The 19,709-nt window shown below is 38.2% G+C and overlaps 3 protein-coding genes across 4 annotated transcripts; 2 read left to right on the top strand and 1 right to left on the bottom strand.

The window, feature by feature from the left end:
* The first annotated feature begins 17 nt into the window (after positions 1-17).
* NSD (Nuclear receptor binding SET domain protein) lies at positions 18-11,852 on the top strand. The gene is made up of 9 exons (XM_065317292.1): positions 18-1,863; positions 3,948-4,390; positions 4,522-7,584; positions 7,658-7,771; positions 7,831-7,973; positions 8,047-10,839; positions 10,948-11,149; positions 11,194-11,372; positions 11,456-11,852. The coding sequence occupies exons 1-9, from the start codon at positions 725-727 to the stop codon at positions 11,534-11,536; spliced, it is 8,157 nt and encodes a 2,718-aa protein (XP_065173364.1). The 5' UTR covers positions 18-724; the 3' UTR covers positions 11,537-11,852.
* LOC135789301 (serine/threonine-protein kinase Nek8-like) lies at positions 1,985-3,227 on the top strand. The gene is made up of 4 exons (XM_065299075.1): positions 1,985-2,154; positions 2,221-2,479; positions 2,534-2,694; positions 2,764-3,227. Exons 1-4 carry the CDS (start codon positions 2,108-2,110, stop codon positions 3,131-3,133), a joined length of 837 nt encoding a protein of 278 aa, XP_065155147.1. The 5' UTR covers positions 1,985-2,107; the 3' UTR covers positions 3,134-3,227.
* Cpr (Cytochrome P450 reductase) lies at positions 11,841-19,358 on the bottom strand. 2 transcript variants are annotated; one of them, XM_065318262.1, is made up of 7 exons: positions 19,159-19,358; positions 14,531-14,718; positions 14,128-14,470; positions 13,785-13,909; positions 13,461-13,649; positions 12,340-13,401; positions 11,841-12,281 (listed from the first exon to the last, which is right to left on the bottom strand). In XM_065318262.1, exons 2-7 carry the CDS (start codon positions 14,707-14,709, stop codon positions 12,137-12,139), a joined length of 2,043 nt encoding a protein of 680 aa, XP_065174334.1. In that variant the 5' UTR covers positions 14,710-14,718; positions 19,159-19,358; the 3' UTR covers positions 11,841-12,136. The 2 variants fall into 2 exon arrangements, with proteins under 2 accessions (XP_065174334.1, XP_065174333.1); XM_065318261.1 differs by lacking the exon at positions 19,159-19,358 and adding an exon at positions 16,754-16,981.
* Between the last annotated feature and the right edge of the window lie 351 nt (positions 19,359-19,709).

The raw sequence follows: 19,709 nt of genomic DNA, 5'->3' as shown, positions 1-19,709 counted from the left end.
ATTATAAATCAACAACATTCAACATCTGGTGTGCAAATATTTATAGAAGTAATGAAAATGGAACATAAGGGATTGATGCACATAAGTCAAAGAAAACACTTAAAGTCTCACAACTTAAACGATTTCATAGTAATAAAAACGTTTCCTTTGCCTTTGTGCGTTAATGCTCATTCAAACATAATTTAATTATACTGTAGGCAACCCCATATACATCATATTTAAACCTAAAGAGTTCTGACTGTGACTGTTGCACAACTCGGGCAATCGCAAAATATGTTGGTAAGCGCATAACTCAACAACGTCTAGACCAATTTGCCCAATTCTGTTTTGAAAATGTTCGTTAAAGTCCAAGGATGTTTTTTACGGCGAGAGAAATTCAAATAATTGCAGAGAAAATCCTAAAGAGAGCCTTTTTCTATAGGATAAAAGTTGGCATTAAGATTCAATAATAGTTATAGTTAAATAGTTGAATCCGAGATAGCGCACTGAAGTGCATTATTAGCAATTCTTTATATAATTAATTTGTTTAAAATAAAATTGCAAATCTTATTAATAGAATTGACACATTCTATGTCTAGAACAAGAGAGTAAAAACGAATTATATTTTTATTAAACACTACCGGGACGAAGTCGTGGACAAAAACTAGTTAGAAAATAAATTGAAATCCAATTTTGTTTGTCTTCAATCCGACTGACTTGATTTTTTTCATTGCGACCGAAACAAATGCTATTAGTTAACATAACTACCATAAATATAACAACCGTGTTTAACGTGTTTGCACGCAACCGAATAAAGCTGCTCTCGAAAAAAATGGAATTTACTGGAATAAGACAACCCTCAGACGATCCACCACAATGTTCAGCCACGATGGACAACTTCTACAGCCATGTTTTAAACGACGTCATCGACAAATCATCCGAACATTTTCTTGAAGAAGGCGTCGATTTAGAAACCATCAATGAACTAAAAACCATCTGGACCCTCAAACTACAACAGAATATCAAAGTAGCGAAGGCAAATGCATCTAAACTTCATGTGACGAAAATGTTACTTGCCACTCCACAATCTTGCGATTCCTGTATTCAGAAACAAGAGTTTAAACGTGAGAATGCATTCGTTAAATGCGAACCAGAATTCGTCGATGTAAAGCACATCAAAGAAGAAATGTGTCCAGAATTTCAAGGTGTGTTTATTCCTGTGGAGGCACAACCCCAGCCAGTAGATTCGTGGTTGAAACAAGAAGTTGCCTACACATTCCCTCTACAAGTTAAAATCAACAATTCAAATCCGCCATTCGCAGTCACCGTGCATGTGACACAAGATCAAATCAATGGCAATCGTATCAAAGCACTGTTTACAAGAGATGTCCTCAATGATTTAAGACATTTAAGTACTGTGGAAGCAACTGAAAGAATGCAAGCTTTGGTTGATCAAGAATACAAAGACCACATGAGTTTCAATATGTCATTTGGACAATACAACATGGAGTTTACTTCAATTGGTAGCTTGAATGATGTTGGTAACTTTTCTGGTCAAGTAGATGGCACCGATGATGAGATGAAGATAAAAGTAGAAAAATCTGATAGTGATACAGATATTGATGAGGACGATATGGATACTGATGATGACGACGATGATTTAGCAGCTATTTTAAATGAAGGTGACGATGACAGTGAACCAGATCCGGATTCAGGTGATGATATCACTGAAGAAGAAGTTGAAGATACAGATAATTTAATTCTCTGTCAGTATACACATGTGAAAAGACAAAAGAATCACTGGAAGTTTCGATTTGAGAATGGAATCATGATTATTGACGGTGTTGAGTTTGTTTTTCAGCGGGCAACTGGTGAAGGTATTTGGTAATTGTGTTATGTTGGTTGCCTAACTCAAAATAAAGTTAACATTGTTAAAATAAGAATTAATCAAAGTGCGCATGTCCGGATGTTGTCTTTGAGATTCATGATAAGTTATTTTGTCGTTTTTGGTCTAGTTGGACGCCAGAAGCAATTGTAACCACGTGTAAAACATTCGATTGAGTTGAACTCAACTTTTAAACTAAACTGACTTGATTTGATTTATATTATAATAGAAATTTGTTAAAATATGGAAGCTTACAACGTGATTCAACATCTTGGTCGGGGTACTTATGGGTAAGTACACAATAAATTCGTTATAATTTTGCAAATAAAAGTTTTGTTTTTAAAATAAATGGATAGAAATGTGTTTCTCTGTGAGAAAATTCACAATAAGCAGAAAGTCGTAATGAAAAAAATCCAATGTGAAACTACCTCTGAAATTATAATCCAAGCCAAAAACGAAGCGAAAATTCTTAAAATGCTCAAACATCCAAATATCATCGAATATTTCGATTCGTATTTTCGCGATAATGAATTTCACATCATCATGGAGTACGCGCAGCATGGCACACTCTACGAATACATCAAGGTCAACAAACCGGACTTGTTATCAAAAGAAGTTAGTAAGAATTGCATTCTTTACAACATGTATGACATTTCATTGAAATTTTAGTTTGTAATCTCAACATTCACGCAAATCTTATTGGGGCTGGACCAAATTCACAACAAATTTATCATTCAACGCGATCTTAAGACTGAAAACATTTTCCTGTCCGGTCCCAACAGAAATGTTGTAAAAATTGGTGATTTTGGCATTTCGAAAACATTACAAAAGTTAGTATATTGCTTTTAATTAATTTATTACGTGTAATTGTGTTTCTTTTCTGACTTTTTTGTTTCAAGTATTGACAAAACAAAAACAACAATTGGTACACCAAATTATCTCGCCCCGGAAGTGTGTGAAGGTAAACCCTACGGCCGGAAGTCGGACATTTGGTCGTTGGGTTGCGTTTTGTATGAGATGTGCGCATTGGAACGGCTTTTCAGCGGACCTATGGCCAAAGTAATCATGGATATCAAGTCAGGTGTAAAGAAAACAATACCAATTTATCAATACGGGCACGGAGTGCAGAACATTGTCAATTTGTGCATCAATGTTGACCCTAAACGACGTCCAACTACCAAAAGTCTTCTCGCACATGCTGAAGTTATTCCAATGCATGCGTCGCTTATGGTTAACTTGGCTAACTATTGTTTCCCAAGGCTTTCATAATTTTACATGAGGTATTACCAATATTTTAAGAGATTATTGTATTTTTAAAGTTTTTATCATATTGAACGAATAATAAACATCCTGTATAACATTGTTTTGTCAGAAATTAAGTTGTTTGTACCAATCAGCGCATCAGGTTACTGCAGTGTTGCCAATTTTATGTTTACTGTGCTCGTACTTCACTGTTCAACAGTTTTAGAAAATTTTGACCTCAAAAGAGGTTTTCTTTATTTTTAATACAAGATTTGAATTATATATTGATTAATTTGATTTTAAAACGTTATTTTATTAGTTTATTCGTTTAATATTTAATGTGTTTGTGGTTTAAACCGAGATTTATGTTACTTTCGCAAGGTTGTGTACAGAATGTTTTTGACAGTTGTGTTTTGGCGCCATCAAGTCCTTCGACCCTCAGTCAAGTGGTGTTTGCGTTCTCTGCGTTCTTAGTTTTCTCTGAAGACGCCAAATCTGTAAATAGTGATTATCTGTAACATTTGTCAAAGAAGTATTTGCAACTAACACGCCGCATCATAGTGTTATCTGCCGTTGTGCAGCTGGTAAAATAATTCTTTTCGTCGATCGTCTCACACTCAACGCTTAATAAACGCTACGCGCTGTGAGGTTATGATTCGTTTTTGTTTGTCAATTTAAAACGGAATTTTCTTTCGAAAATCCATGAAAAACGCAATTTCAACTAAGAAAACTAAACCAAGACGCCCAAAGAAACTACTCAGAACTAAGATGTTCATAAATTCATAAGAAATTCGCAACTATTTTTAAATAAACACTCATATTAGAAGCTTTAAGATTGAAGTGTAGTGGCAACAAAGAAAATGGATGTGAAAACGTTACCCACTGGAAGAACGGCGACGCCAAGCACATCGAAACAGCAAAAGTTTATCATACAAGAAAGCATCACATTCAATCAAGGACAGATTACTGCTAGTTTTACATCAAGTTCAAAAAATGATGCTAAATCTGTCACTTCTTCCAAGAAACTGCAGACCATCATGGGTGACAGAAATTTACTGCAAGATCTGAAGACCAGCTTGAATCATAAAATGTCTCAGGCAAAAGTGCCTCTTCCAGTTGTGGAACCTGCTAGTAGTCAAAAACGAATTGTGAAGACAATTCAAGTGCCATCAACATCTAGAACATTAACAACTGTGAAAAGAGATATTGTGAAACCTTCATCCCAGGTGGAGTACAAATCTCATGTTAAACCAAATGTGTCACAAATGAATTACAAGTCTTTTGGTGAGTATGTTATTATTATTATAATAATCCAATTGGATTATTTCAAAAGAGGTTATACCTAAATAAAATCATACAAATTATGTTCTATTGTTTTGTTATATCAATTGAAAACATATAATATTACTTTTTAGAGGATTTTGAAGATATGATTCCAACGTCACTGTTGACGCTCTCGAAAAAATCCAAAAATGAAATTGCGATTTCATCTGAAGTCTCCCTATTCCCCGCGGGTCACAGCAAGCGAAAAGTTGATGTGAAACCAAATCAAGAGGCTGTCACAATTTCACAAACACAAACAAAACCGCCTCAAAATATCCAAACGAAGAAAAAAGTCAAGAAGAAGAAACGCCGCTTTCGAAATATGGATGGTTCAGAAGACGAAGACGATTGGCCCAGTGTTACTATATCAACACTGCGGCCGAAAGTCACCGATACACCAAAAGTCAAAGAAAAAGTACAAGTACTACAAGAATATATCTTTCCATCACCTCATAAACAACCAAAAACGCCTTTAACACCGAAGAAAATCGAACTTGTTGATAAGGTTGATAAAGTTGTGTCGGATGGTCACATGAGCGATGATTCTGTAAGTAGTATTCACTCAAAAATGAGCACCATAAGTGATTTCAACCTGAATGGATCACTCAGTAACAATGAAAGTACACTTGAGGGAAATGTCTCTTCAATATCTAAAAATGACGCAGCCGAAGAAGAAACAGTTGTTTTAAAGGTGCTTGAAGGGGATGTTACTGCAGAAACAAAACCAGGTGAGATTTTTTGCACGTATGATGATGAAGGTAATCTTATTTGCTTGCAAAAGACCGAAAGCGGCGAATTGCTCATGTTACCCACTGAACAAGTTGATCAACAAGATGAAGTTGTTACAGAGGGTGCAATCGCGATAAATAACAATTCGTTCGAAATGGAGAGTAAAGAAGAGCAACAAAAAGTGTCTTCTAGGTTAACTGAAGATAAAACAGAAGAAGATTTGTTGCTCTCTTCACCTGAACAATCTCCAAGTCGTGTGACACCAGCAGTTGAAGGTGATGAAGATTTGTTGCTTGCTGATGATGCACCATCCACTAATACACCAACTGTGGATGAAGGTAAAGACGTGGGGATTCTTGCTGAGACAGTTGAAAACGTCGGTAATGAGGAGATTGTAGCAGAGCCGCGTACCCCGGAAGAAGAAATTGTTACATTACCTACAAATACTCCCGCAGAATCACAAGAACCGATTTATATTCTTAATGAATCTGAACAACCTGAACTTGCCGACATGCGAACACCATTGGAAATTGCGTTTGTTACAACTTTACAGAGTTTCGCACAAACTGCAGTTGTTTCACCACAGAATAAACGTCAACAGCGAAAATTAAAAGGACAAGAAATTGAGGCTGCTCTGATTGAAGAAGAGCCACAAAGTGAGGTTATTTTAACAGAATTGGAAACATTGCTGAAACGACAGGATCAATGTAGTATCGTTGATTATGTTCCGTCGGATGAAAGCGATTGCGATTTGAATGAGAGTATTGAAAGCGTTGATAGTTTATCTCAGATGGATATTACGAAAATGGTGTTAGGGGAAGGTTTCGGTGCGCGATTGGTGAGCAATCAAGAAGAGGCAGTTGATTTGTTACAATTGCCGCCTGGTTACGAACAGAAACCTCTTGTAGCTGTTAGTATTGCACCTTTGGTTGAAGATGCAGTGAGTGAAGCAAAACCGGAACCGGAACCAAAACGTACAATTCGTAAGAAAACAGTCGGTGCTACATCGACACCACATTACAAAAACGCATCTAAGAAGAAAACAATACAGAAACCTATGATATTTCAACACATTACAGGCGATAGTGATGTAACTTCACCCGTTAAATTGAAATTTTCTAAAACTGGTAAAGTACCTGCTCTATCACCGGAAAAACCTGTCAAAAAGATTAAAAAGTCAAAACAGAAAGTTAATGGAAGTTTGGCGCAGTCTAATGTTAGTGCTGATGGTGATACCGCAGAGTTTGCAGATTTAAGTTCCAGTCAGAATTCTCTAACATCATTTGAAGATGATATGTCGCGTGAGTACAAACTCAAGAATGTGCGTGTTAATCTCAATGCAGAAGAGACTGATCGAATGTCACAAAAAGGAAAAAAGTTCAAAAGAAAACAAAAGCGCAAAAGCAAATCCGATGATAATAACAGTTCCAAGGAAAATAATTCTATTTCCGAAATGGGTGCAAGTGGTTCCGCTGGTCGTCTTACAAGAAGTTTAAAATCTCGAACAAGAACAAGTTTACCTATTGGGTTGAATTTGTCCAATTCGGAGGTTGAAGTTTCCATTTTAACCGGAGGTGATAAAATTGATGATGACGATGTTATTTTCACTGATGACACCTCGCAGCAGGAACCAATCGATGTTGATGCTCTGTACGATGGGGTAAAAGATGAAGGCAAGTCAGAAAATGATGATGGTTTCTTCAAAACACCAAATAGTTTTGATGAGTCACATACACATTCGCGTAAAAAACAAAAGCGTAATAGGACTCCAGTGACATCTGACGATGATAAAATGGCGGACTTAAATGAATTGAACGTCACGCCGAAGTCTGCGAAAAAAATCCAGTTTAAAATTAACTTTAAAAAGTTGTTGAATCAAAGCGCGTCACCACCAAACGCAAAAAAACACAAGCATAAGAAATCATCGAAAGGAAAAGATAGACATTTAGCAACTCCCACATCTGATATTGATTTTGATCCAAATATTAAAATTAAAGATGAACCTTTGGATGACTATCAACCGAAGGTGCCGAAGATTATTCTCAAGTTGTCTCCTCATACTTCACCATCAATTGTGCGGTCGCCATCTTCTTCGCCAAAGAAAGCAAGTAAATTGAATATGGATGCATTGAGTAATACACCGCGTTCTAAAGGTAGCGAAAAGAAAAAGAGAAATATGTTATCACCTTTGGCAGAAAATTCACCAAAACGGAAAAAGTTATCGACCAGTAAAGGAGATAGCGTTGTTAGTGACATTTGCGAGTTTGAAAGTGAAGATGACGCTGAGAAAACTCAACCACTTATTACGGATGATCCAGAATTGGTTATTAATCTTCCACAAGAGGCGTTACCCTCTGAAAATGCTGTACCATCTTTTGATGATGTGAAGGTTAAGATGGAAGATGATTTACCTGCACATGCACAAGGTTAATTAATAATCACATTATTCCACTGCATTGACAGTATTATAATATTAAATATCATTTTAAACGTTTTTAGATACTGATCCACTGTTTGTTGGCGATTTAGTTGTGGGGCGTTTGAGTACTTTTTGTTTCTGGCCGTGTATGGTCACTGTGGATCCAGAGAAACAGATTTATCGGCGGGCAGGAGGTACACATATAAATCTTCAAGTTAACTTCAGTTTAAATTGCAATCATGATTATTTCCAGGTCCTAAAAAGACTGGTGTGTCTTACCATGTCCGATTTTTCGGTGATAATGGTCGTCGAGCCTGGGTGCACAGGTGCAGCATTTGTCGGTACGACGGTCCGGACACTTTAGATAAGATTTCGGCGCTATTGAAGGATAAGTTGGTTAGTTTAATTTAATATGTGTGTGTGTTAGTTGTCACGTTAATTATATAATTTACTTTTGAATTTTATCTAGACTATGAAACCTGTCGACATAAAAACTATCAGACGTGATATTGCCGCATGTAAAGTCGCCAACAAAATGTTGAAAGCGTGGAAGGTAGGAATGGCCGAGGCGGAGGCGCTAGTAAACAAGACTGTGCAGGAACGTCATGAATTTTTCTTCAATATGTTTTCCGTTGCCAAATCCAAGCGTAATATGAAGCGCAAGCGGCAAAACACTGAGACAGATAATGAATTTGAAGGCGCTGCTATTAAAACGGAGACGGAAATTGATGGCGTCGTTGTTAAAGATGAACCTGTGGATAGTCCAGTTCGTAGTCCCCCTGCTAAGAAGCCGAAGAATGAGGTTAGGAAATCAGCTACGCCTAAAGTGACTAAAAAGGCGAAGAAAATCGCGGTGTATGCTTCACCGAAAGTGTCTGAGAGAAGACAAAGTACCCGTTCTAACAAGTCAACGCCATCATCCACATCTCGAGCAAGTGTAGCAGATAGTCCTAAAGATAGTATCAATTTACCAACAACTTCAAGTAATGAACAAAAACGCAGTTACGTCATTGAAGATCTAGAGCTGATCATCAAAGGTAGTTTAGTAATGCAAGACGAAAATAATGACCTGAAAAAAGATGATGATAGCCCGAAGAAAGCAAAATCAAGTGTCAAAAATGGTAAATCAGCCGATTTGAAACAATCGCTCAAACTTAAATCAGATGCCGCATCGGAAATGTCTGACACATCTTCTTCCTCTAAGTTTAGTGCGCAATCCGCGGGTAACAAACGCGTTTTATTCAAAGATGTACCACGACTTCCGGTTTGCCATGTTTGTTTTAAATCTGCTGGGACAGTCTTGAAATGCAAAGGTACCTGTTTTGGATTTTATCATCCGACATGCTCAGAACTAAAAACTGAAGTCAAGAAGGAGGAAGAGAAGGAACCGAAGGAACTTCCGGCTAGTTCCTCTCCATCAACACCCAAAGACACAACATCTAACGTAGAAATCGTCAGCGTCAAATCAAAAAGTAAATATTTCGATGAGAACGCAGTTAATTTAAACGACAGCGATATTGTAACCGATTTGGATCTTATTGATCAACTTGATAATAAACTGAGTAAAGTTATGGCACCGATCGCGGCCACTACAAACTACAACAATTCAACAACGGATGATGCCGTCTCGGAGGATGAAAAACCCGAAGTAATTGAGCCAGTAAGTGAGGTTAAAACAGCAGACTCTCAACCTGCGGAGCCACCACCCACAATACACGATGACTTCATGTGCATCGCTTGTAAACATGATGTTGAACCGCCATGTTTCTCATGTGGGAGCACTGTCTATCTACAAAAACACATTGATCGATTTAAGTGTTCTGTGAATGGCTGCGGGAAATATTTTCACAAAGAGTGTCTCAAGTGTTGGCCGCAAGCTATAATCAGCAACGATGAAGCGTTTAATTTCAAGTGTCCGATGCACAATTGTCAAACTTGTACTTCCGAAAACCCGCATGCGTGTACAACGCTGTTACCGATGAGTAAAACTATAAGATGCGTCAAGTGCCCGGCTACATATCACGTCAATTCATTCTGTATACCGGCCGGCACCGAGATTTTAAGTCAAACGCAAATAATTTGCCCACGCCATGTTCATCACAAGATAAAACGGTATACGATCAATTCCAACTGGTGCTTTATCTGCTCAAAAGGTGGAAATTTAATGTGTTGTGAGACTTGCCCAACATCAGTACACTCTGAATGTATAACGATTAATTTCCGCGCTGATGACACTTTCGTTTGTGAAGATTGTGAATCGGGCAGATTACCGTTGTATGATGAAATTGTTTGGGCGAAGTATGGACATTTCCGATGGTGGCCTGCGGTGATACTTTTCCCCGAAGATATTCCCGAAAATGTCAAAAATTTCCCACATAAAAGTGGCGAGTTTGTTGTTCGGTTTTACGGAACACACGATCACTATTGGTTTGCGCTTGGGAGAGTATTTCTTTTTCAAGAAGATGATAGAAGTGATATTGGGGATACTACGAATAAGAAAGACGTCAGTTTTCAAAAGGCTGTTGAAGAGGCTAAAACGGCACTTGTGGTTCGCAAACAGTTAAAACTACAACGGGATTTAGCACTGAGAAAAACAGAAAAACCACCGCCATATATAAGAATACGAATAAATCGACCCGTGAAGAATGTAAAACCAAGCGATTTAAATGTAAGCAATACCAACGCTTGCAACTGCCGAGAGTATATGCCCAATCCATGTGGAGCGAATTCTGATTGTCTTAATAGACTCTTACTCACCGAATGTGATCCGGATGTGTGTCCTGCAAAGACAAAATGTCAGAATCAACGCTTTGATAAGCGATTGTATCCGCCATTGATGCCTTACAAGACAGCGAGTAGAGGCTGGGGATTAAAATCATCCGAACCACTGGTAAAAGGGCAATTTGTTATCGAATACGTGGGTGAGCTAATAGACCAAGAAGAGTATCACAGGCGTATTGGAAATATGAACAAACAGAAAGCAGAGAATTACTACTTTTTGAGTTTGGATTATAATAGGACAATTGATGCGGGGCCAAAAGGAAATGTCGCGCGGTTTATGAACCATTCGTGTAAACCCAATTGTGAGACACAGAAATGGACCGTGAGAGGGGATACACGCGTAGGACTGTTTGCATGCTGCGATATTCCGGCGAATGAAGAGTTGACTTTCAACTACAACCTAGCGACGATTGGTGATCGAAAGGAGGAGTGTCGATGTGGGGCTGACAATTGTTCAGGGTTTTTAGGTGTTAAGATTAAGGTAAATATTATTTGTATTTTGAGATTATTATAACCTCATAGATTCGATTTAAAGTCTATGGTTATTTTACAGTGAATGTTGAATGTTTGTTGAATGAATGACTTTTAGGAACCAGCAAAAATCGAGAAGAATCCGAAGAAAATCAAAAAGAAAGCGAAAAAAGTTGCACCTGTGAAGAAAATTGTACCAGAAGAACAAGCTGTGCCATGTTTTCTATGCGGCAAGATGGAGGTCGACATAATCTGCACGATGAAGATCTGCGGCATGGGTTACCATCTCAAATGTTTAGAATTATTCGCAAAACCTGAAGGTTTGTTACACACGGCAAGAATGTTTTATTACTATTTTAATCAGACGAATTATTTTCATCTGCAGCTAAAAAATGGATGTGTCCGAGGCACTATTGCAACGTGTGCACGAAGCGAACGATCCGAAGTTGTTTCGAATGTTTAGAGTCGTATTGCCCGATGCATTCGACCGGAACGATAAAGTATCACAAACTCATGGGCTACGTTTGCAATACACACAATCCCGTAAGTAGTAGTAGTAGTTTATGTGACCTAACCTCAATTGCATTAAATGTGAATACTAATTTGGGTGTGAGTTGTCTTTGTAGGATATTATCTCAGATGCTGCCGCGGCGTTGCCGTCAATTTCAAATCTGCCTCCAACGCCCACCAAAATGGACGTCTTGTAGCGTTGGTGGAAAAAGCGTCGTCGATTTTATTTATCAAACTCATGAACCGCATGAATAGCGTGTAGTGTTTTCGATGGGAGCTGATTTTAAGTTTGTACATATTCGTAAGTTATCTAAATAGTATTGATATAGTCATTTCTCAAGATAAGATTAATTTTCCGCGAGTACAAAGTTAATTGATTTATTATATTTTATTATTAGCATTCATTTTATCACGCGGACGTTATGAATCTCGTTGTATTGGCGAGGTGGGTATTGTTTTAGTCACACGCACGGTGTGAGAAATAAATTTTGAACTTGTAAATTTCTATATAAACGCCTTGTATGTATTGTTTTTACTTGGCCCCTTTGTAGTGTTGTCTTTAACATGTGTTTTTTTCTCGCAGTGTTCAAGGTGCCCCCCAAAAAAAGAAACAATAATTACATATAATAACATAATAACAATTACTTAGATGTAGGTATATCTATAGACGGGATAGTACAAAAGAAGAACAACGCATGCGCGTTAAAAGCCGCGCATGCGGCCAATTGTCACCATTGATGAATCATTGAAAGGTGGATGTAAAATTGAATATTATCTTAGTCACGCTCTTCTCTAGTCTAGCTCCAGACGTCGGCGGACAGCCGCTTCTGTGTCTCCATCTTTTTGAGGTACGCCACGGCCGCCTCTTCGGTCATCTGGCCCTTTGTCTTGATGATATTTTGGAGGATGGTACGTACGTCGGTAGCCATTGCTTTCGCGTCACTGCAAACAAATTAAAAAATTAAAATTTCATCTCCGGTTGAAAAAAAAAACCACTTACCCGCAGATATACACGTGTCCGTTGTTCTCTCCGATTACCTTCCAAATTTCGTCCTCATTCTTTGCAAGCAAATGCGTCACATATACCTTCTCAGCCTGATCGCGACTGAACGCCGCGTGCATTTTGATAACGCCCTCGCGTTCGTAGTCAACCAACTCCTCTTCGTAAATGAAATCCTCGCTGCGTTTACGACAACCGTAGTACAAGATGGTATCACCTACTTGTTTCGCCTCGTCTCTTGTGTGTTTCCTGTCCTGAATGAATCCTCGGAATGGAGCGTATCCGGTACCAGGGCCAATCATGATAACAGGCGTTTGTGGTTTAGTCGGCAGGCGGAACTGCGACTTGCGAATGAAGATTGGTACAGTAGGACAATCATCACCACTGGGCTGTTTTCCCTTCAACCAAGTAGTGGTCACACCCTTGTTGGTACGACCAGTTGGTGTTTTGTACTCGACCAGCACTGCAGTAATATGCACCGTAGTGGGATACAACTTGGGACTGGAAGAGATGGAATAGTATCGTGGTTGAAGACGTGGCAACAACTCGCAGAGATGGTCCAAGGGTGGATTGCACGATGGGAGGTCTTCTAGTACTTGCACGATGTTACGATTGTCGTGGATGATCCATTCCTGGTACTTAGTCTTGCCTTCGGGCGAAGTAGACGCCATTGATTTCAAGAGTTCCTTCTCTTTCGGGTCAGTAGCGTACTCGCTGAGTTCCTTCAGGACGTGCGTACGTGGATTCATGGTGATGTCCAAGTAATGTGTAAGCGCAGTGCGGTAGGTGCACGGGCATGGGAAGGGGTGTTTCTTGGAGGACTCCTCGTCAGTGTTGATCAATGTAAAGATAGTGTCCAGATTAGTCTTTGTGAGTTTGCCGATTTTCTCAACCTGTTCGGTGTCGTTGATGGGATAGATGGCGAGATGGTCGCCAGCGTCGTAACGCATCTTGGAACCATCGATGTCTAACTCGATGTGCATGCAGGAGCGGTCACCACCCTTGTGCAACTCACGGTTTACCTTGATCTTGGCCAAGAAGGGATTCTTTGCATCGTAAGGTCTGAAATATTTAAATTATTATTACGTTATTCTAATTGTGTTTGTTTTTAGTAAACTTACGGTCTCTGGTTTTGAATGGAGTGTAATCTAGCCATCTCGCCAGTGAAGAGCCTTTCGGGAACTTCATCCTTGAATTCCTGCAGACGGTACTGTCTGACGCTGACATCTTCACCGGTGGACTCAATACCGTAGTGTTCGCACACTGCTGGCCAGAATTTGTCCTTCCAGGTAATGAAATCATCTTCAATACTATAAAACAGAACGTTATATAAGTTGCCTAACATTCAATCTGGTTGCATAGCAACGCGTATTGTTACCATAGCAACGTCAACAAGTAACTTAATATTCTAACACCATTTTTAATTTTATTTCAGTTTTACTTACTTGGCGTCGTCGTCACCGAGTCCAAGGTCGTAGACACGTGTCGCTCCGAGATCAGCCAGGCGTTTATCCACATAGGTCGCTACTTCGTTGTAGTGCTCATAGGTTTTATTTCCCAGGCCGAAAACCTGCAACGCAACATATCGGTGAGTAACGAACGTTAATCAAAATTACGCATGCAAACGCGGGAAATTATGCTTATTCGAGGTGAAAGCGATTGCGCGTGGAATAATTTGAGGGTCGTAGCATGACTGGCAAGTTCGATTGTTCTCCAATGTGAATTATCAATTTTTTGATAAAGCAACAAAACACGAGTTTTTCAAAAAAAGTTAGATAGTTCACTTACGGCGTAATTAAGACCGGTAAGATCAGCGTCGCCATTTTGCAGCCATTCGTAGAACTCCATCGCATTGTCGGTGGGATCTCCTTCGCCGTACGTGGCGAGGCAGAACACCGCCAGTGAGTTGGGGATGGTTTTCAGACTAACCAATTCTTCCATATCACATTCTTCTGGATCAGCAACCATACCCTTCATACGATATCTCATCCCTTCCTTAGCTAAACGTCCAGCAAATTCCTCTCCGGTACCAGTTTGACTTCCGTAGAAAACAACCAACGAACGTCCGGAAGATTTTAGCTTCTTGATGAAAGAATTATCAGTTGACGTTTGCAGTGTCATCGTTGTGGGCCTAAATAATAAAATGGCCATTTAGATAGTTGAAATTTGAGGTTATATGTAATAAACTTACTGAATTGAATAGGATTTGCCATTGCTGGTGGCAGCAGGCTTCTTTTTGTCTCGGGTAAAATACCACGTGGCGATGCAAATTAAAATGGCGAGGAGGATTAGGTCAAATGTGCTGAAGAGTGGTTCAGCAACCACCTCCTGTGCCATTTGTTCGGTGCCCAATTCAGCTTCGGCCTCCATTATGTTATTCTAAAAAAATTAATTACCAGATATTAATTTAGTTGCCTAAAAACGTAAATATACATAAAACAAACGTGCATGCTTTGGTAATGACAAGAATTAGTACCAATATCACAAATAATTGTAGCTACCGACACGTGTCGCGTGTGTGTATGAAACTTTTATTCGTAATTCCGCATCTCATTCGAGTTGGTTACTCAATCGTGCGCGTCGTATGGCCATGATTTGCAGGCGCAAGGTCACACGACGAATTGAAAACTTAACGCGCCATTTTTGTTTACAACTTATTACGGCTCGTTACGCGCTGACACACTAAAGACAATAATAGGTGCTATGGAAGTAATAAATTACGGTGTCCTTAATAACTGTGGTTTGACATTCGAAATATTGCTAATATTAGGAAGTAAAATTAAATTATAGTATGTGGATGAGGAATTTTATCATTGAAATTAATTATTAACACTTAATTATGCGTTACTAAGGTCTTGTTTGGTTGTCATGACAACGTTACTTTTACTACTCGTCGTTTAATAATCTCGATTTTGTCTCGAATCTATCGGCATCTGTTTTTATATCATCATCGTTTTCCTAGCAACCGAATGGCGGCTGTCTGCTTGTATTTATCTTATCAGTACCAGAGCGCGATTGGGACGAGTCATGATTGCGTCGCTGGTTATTTTGAATAAGAAAAAGCGATAAAATTTCAAGAGCGATTTAAAAAAATATATATTTCACAAAATCAACAACAAGTCAATTATATTATTGTTATAATTATGGCAGCTGTGTGTTTAATATGTTGCATAAGTCTTAACTGGCGCAATATATAGTTGTAATGGCGTCTCAAGCAAACAACCGTTGTTTTCGTTCGTCAATTGTTTATCTTTTTTGTTTTCGCATCGCCCGCCCGCCATTTGGATGTATTTTCCGAGGTTGATTTAGATTAAATTTACATTTGTTTAGGAGTGCGCGCGCCGCGTACACAATGACAACGCGCGCGCAGGAAATGAACGAAAAAATGGCAGTCATTGCCACACGTCACTCTCACTCACACTTGCATATATTTTACACATTCATATAAATTATCAAATGTTGGATGAGAAGTTTGCCTCGAAACTCATAACACTCGTAACTTTTAACATCGCTATCTCGACTTTCAATGATTTTAATACTAATTTTTTTATTCGCGTTTGAGTCGATTTTGAGCGATGACTTGTGTGACTCGTCAGAATATTGAACAGTAAATTTAATATAATTGCTGTTTCAGCCAGACGAAAACAAATTGCCGCTAAATTTTACTATTTGTAGATAATTACAAGCGAACAAACAATTATTAATAAAAATATGAGTTATTATTTACCAATTTAGTTGAAAACAACTCAAAATAATTGGTAATTAGGTTTAGAGTTGGTTTGGTGGATTGTTTTATCTGTTTTATTCGTTTTTATGAGTTTATTAGGGCTATTGTTGTCTGGGAGTATGATGTGTTACCTAATTTCGATTGAGGTTAATTATTTATCACGGCCGAAATTCTAATGACTGGTATTGAGCTACTAGGTTAACTAGAGATCATTGTTTTGATTTTTTCTATTCAGTGAATTTTCAGTGTTAAATTTTGGAATATTCAAAGTCAGTCATAAATAATTTGCAATTATAATTGGGTATTATCGGTATTTCGCGTCTGGATCTGTTTAAATATTAACTATAATGAATAACTTTTTGGTTTGTTAATTTTAATTAACTTTATATTAGCATGGCAACCATTGAGTTACGGTACATTTAAAAAAATTTGTTGATTTTTTCTAATTGCCTTTAAAACGGGTAAAAAATAGTTTATCATTCATTTTTGTCGTTGTGAAGCTATTTATAAAACACAAAGTGCCGGAAATTCACTCTTGATTTTATCTTGTCGCAATATCAATTAATTTGCCATTCATTGTTTATTGTAGCGTAACTTTGATTAAAATCAAACAATTTTATAAATTCTATCGATAACAAAACTATGACAATTAAAAAACTTAAAAAATCAATAATTTTTAATATTTACCAATAAATAATAACCGCTGATAAACAACGTGGATCTCTTTAAAGTTGATGCCATTTTAAACTTGCTTATAAAATGTAATACTTGAATTTCCAACTTAAAATATTTAATTTAAAAATAAATATCCACGGTACACTTTTGTTATCACCGAAGTTTTATGTTATAATGTGTGAAAGTACTTTAATGCCTGCTGACAGGCTTAAAGATCCTTACACGAGCACTGCACGCCGTAAAGTGAGTGTTATAACCAAAGGAAAGTTGCTTTTAAAACGTTTGCAGTGGTGCAGCACATGCAACATTTATATGACGTTTGGTGTTGATGCGTCGACAACACCAACAACGTCACAACCACAGTGTATTATATTTTTGTTGCGTGTTAGTACGAAAAACGCCCGTTAGAGCTGCAGAAGTGTAAATAAGAGTAAAGTTCAGCGAAAATTCAGAGAATTATCGGATTTTAAGTGAAATCTACGTCATATTCAAGCATGAAACATACCTTAATGTGTTTTCTAAGGTATTAACATATCGATGTTAATGTTTTTCTGCGTTTTAGAACTAATATTTGACCAAATCGCTGGTGCAATATACGCAGATCTAAGAATCAGCTGATTTTATACCTCAGCGATGTGCGCGCCATCTGCAACAGCCTGATTGGTTATAATCCGCTAAAATCATCATACACTCTGTCCTAATCTTAACCCTCTTAAGAATCAGTCGTAAATTTAATGACGTATTGTAAAATATGCGTATTATCTCAATTTGCGATGTGCAAATGACCTCTCAGTGAGCGATAATCCCTGATAAGCTATAAATTACAGATATTTTGGGTATAGTTACGTCGTAAAAATCTAGATACTTAATTTTTGTGTGGTATTCGGGTAGCGATAACAAGATAACATGAAATACAGTGCGCACCAAAAAAATAAAACAAAAATATTTGGTCAGCGCAACGCAAAAAATATTATTGCGTTGTCATTGTTTAAAAAGACAAGTGACGCAATGTGCCAATATTAAACCGTGTCGCAATGGCGATAATTTTCAATTCCAAATTGCAAATCGCCGATTGTCAATTGTTTTTGTTTCGCATCGCGTTTGCATGCGAAATTTTGCAATCGATTGCATACGTGACCACGAACAGATAGCTTATCAAATGTGTAATCGCAATCAGTGATTAGACCCCAGACAGCTGAGATGTAATATTAGCCAATGTAGAAATTATTGATTTTATCAGGCGCATTGATTTGATTTTGTTAGTTTAACTTGTTGAGTTATGTGGTGACGTCATTACAAAATGGTGCCCCCATGTTGGTAATACAGATCTCTGTCGATTGTCGATCAGCTGATTTTGTTATACTTTTGTATGGTATGTGCTCAACGCACCGTTACATGTTTATACAGACTTCAAACCGACCGCATGGATGTGATACGTGTTCCGTGATGGTGGTACGTACCGATTTAATAAATTACGCGATGCGACGACCTTGAACCGTTCGAACTGCTGAGCGCGTCGACGTCGCTGCGCACGCGAAAACAAAACGCACATACACACACGTACATAGGTACATCTTAAAATATTGAATTAAATTCCTACGCATCACGTTTGATATCCGATCACAATCATCACGCAATCTGCTGATGCATTGAGTGTCTGGTGTGATTACCCCAACCGATGCCCGTGATTAGACGTGGAACTACCTTGAAACGTTTTTTGTTTCGCGCTCTACTCTACGATTATGATGACATTTCAAGTACATTTGCGTCAGGTTGGTGTCGATTAACACGGCCCCGGTATGTTTAATTACCCTGACTCAATGCAAACGTAGTTTATTGAATTATTTGAATAAACTTTCGCTGGAAATGCCGATGTTGAATGAAAATCGTAGAAAATTGCGCGGGCGTAAAGTTTTTTCGTAGAAATCAAAAGTTGTTTGCGCTTCATCACCTTGGTAACCATTGTGTTGTGCACTTTACTACCTCGTAATTCAAACAGCTGAATAAACAAGTTTCGTTTCTGGGTATTTTGGGGATTCGCGGAGGTTTTTGCCTACTCATAAGGTAAAAAATTTAAAAGTTTAGAAGTGTCTAAGCTTCTATTACAATAATTGTAGTTTAAACGTTTGTAACAAGTGTAATTTATAGTTTACTAAGTATTTATAGCAAATAACAAGTTAGTTTTTTGCATTTTCACTGGTTTTCCCAGTTTCGCGCTGGATTTTAACTAATTTTACGCGTTGAAAGTTTATTTCGGGAGTTTACAATACTTTGAACTATTTTTGGCAAGTTTTTAAAGTTTTTGAGAGTTTGCAAGCAAAAATATAGAAGTTTTCACAATTATAATTATATTTTACATAAAAATCAAGTAAATTTTGGTGATTTTTATGTATTTTGTGCAAAATTTCAATACTTACGTGTTTTCTTCGGCGTTTTTTCTAAGTTTCTAACCGTTGCGCGACGCGGAGTTACTTAGACGTTGAAATCACGTGCCAACGTGTTGGTAGACGCCAAAGGGCACGACGACGACGACACGACGACACACACAGCACACACTCCTCGACGACGACGTGTATCGCGTCGCATCTGACAGCGAACTGGCTCCCACCAAACTTGATTCAACTGGGTGAACCGAGCGTGAACTAAGCGAACTCGCACTACTTGATCACTTGAATGAACTCTGGTCGAGTGGCCGCACTTGAAAATTAATTAAACTAATACCGAAACCGAGCGAAAATCTAAAACCTTTTATAATATCAAGATCGCATGATAAGAAGATGATGTCTCATCGTTGAAACAATGCAAACAATACATTTGCGATTAGGTTATTTACGATTTTGATTGCTGTTTGGTGAGTTGCGATTCTGAGTTTTGCGCGTGGCGAGTGGAAACTGGTCGGATGGTTGTTCGCGGATGTGGTCTTGGTGCTTGTTGTGCTCGTGGTGGTCGTGGTCTTGAGCGTCGGAGA

The sequence above is a fragment of the Atheta coriaria genome, unplaced genomic scaffold, assembly GCF_025399875.1.
Source record: "Atheta coriaria isolate IRGN ID8LTWV9N9 unplaced genomic scaffold, Caltech_Dcor_3.1 hic_scaffold_3_pilon, whole genome shotgun sequence".
Classification (NCBI taxonomy): domain Eukaryota; kingdom Metazoa; phylum Arthropoda; class Insecta; order Coleoptera; family Staphylinidae; genus Dalotia; species Dalotia coriaria.
The sequence above is the reverse complement of the archived record's forward strand: the minus strand, read 5'-3'. Positions and strand labels throughout refer to the sequence as shown.

Excerpts from the sequence above, each read along its gene's own strand:
- LOC135789301 (XM_065299075.1), top strand. The coding sequence starts at position 2,108 with ATGGAAGCTTACAACGTGATTCAACATCTTGGTCGGGGTACTTATGG. Across the intron at positions 2,155-2,220 it reads CTTGGTCGGGGTACTTATGG|AAATGTGTTTCTCTGTGAGA; the intron begins GTAAGTACACAA and ends ATAAATGGATAG. Across the intron at positions 2,480-2,533 it reads CGGACTTGTTATCAAAAGAA|TTTGTAATCTCAACATTCAC; the intron begins GTTAGTAAGAAT and ends TTGAAATTTTAG.
- Cpr (XM_065318261.1), bottom strand. The coding sequence starts at position 16,807 with ATGGCATCAACTTTAAAGAGATCCACGTTGTTTATCAGCGGTTATTAT. Across the intron at positions 14,471-14,530 it reads GGCAAATCCTATTCAATTCA|GCCCACAACGATGACACTGC; the intron begins GTAAGTTTATTA and ends TTTATTATTTAG. Across the intron at positions 13,650-13,784 it reads CTCGGTGACGACGACGCCAA|TATTGAAGATGATTTCATTA; the intron begins GTAAGTAAAACT and ends TCTGTTTTATAG.
- NSD (XM_065317292.1), top strand. The coding sequence starts at position 725 with ATGCTATTAGTTAACATAACTACCATAAATATAACAACCGTGTTTAAC. Across the intron at positions 4,391-4,521 it reads AATGAATTACAAGTCTTTTG|AGGATTTTGAAGATATGATT; the intron begins GTGAGTATGTTA and ends ATTACTTTTTAG. Across the intron at positions 7,585-7,657 it reads TTTACCTGCACATGCACAAG|ATACTGATCCACTGTTTGTT; the intron begins GTTAATTAATAA and ends AAACGTTTTTAG.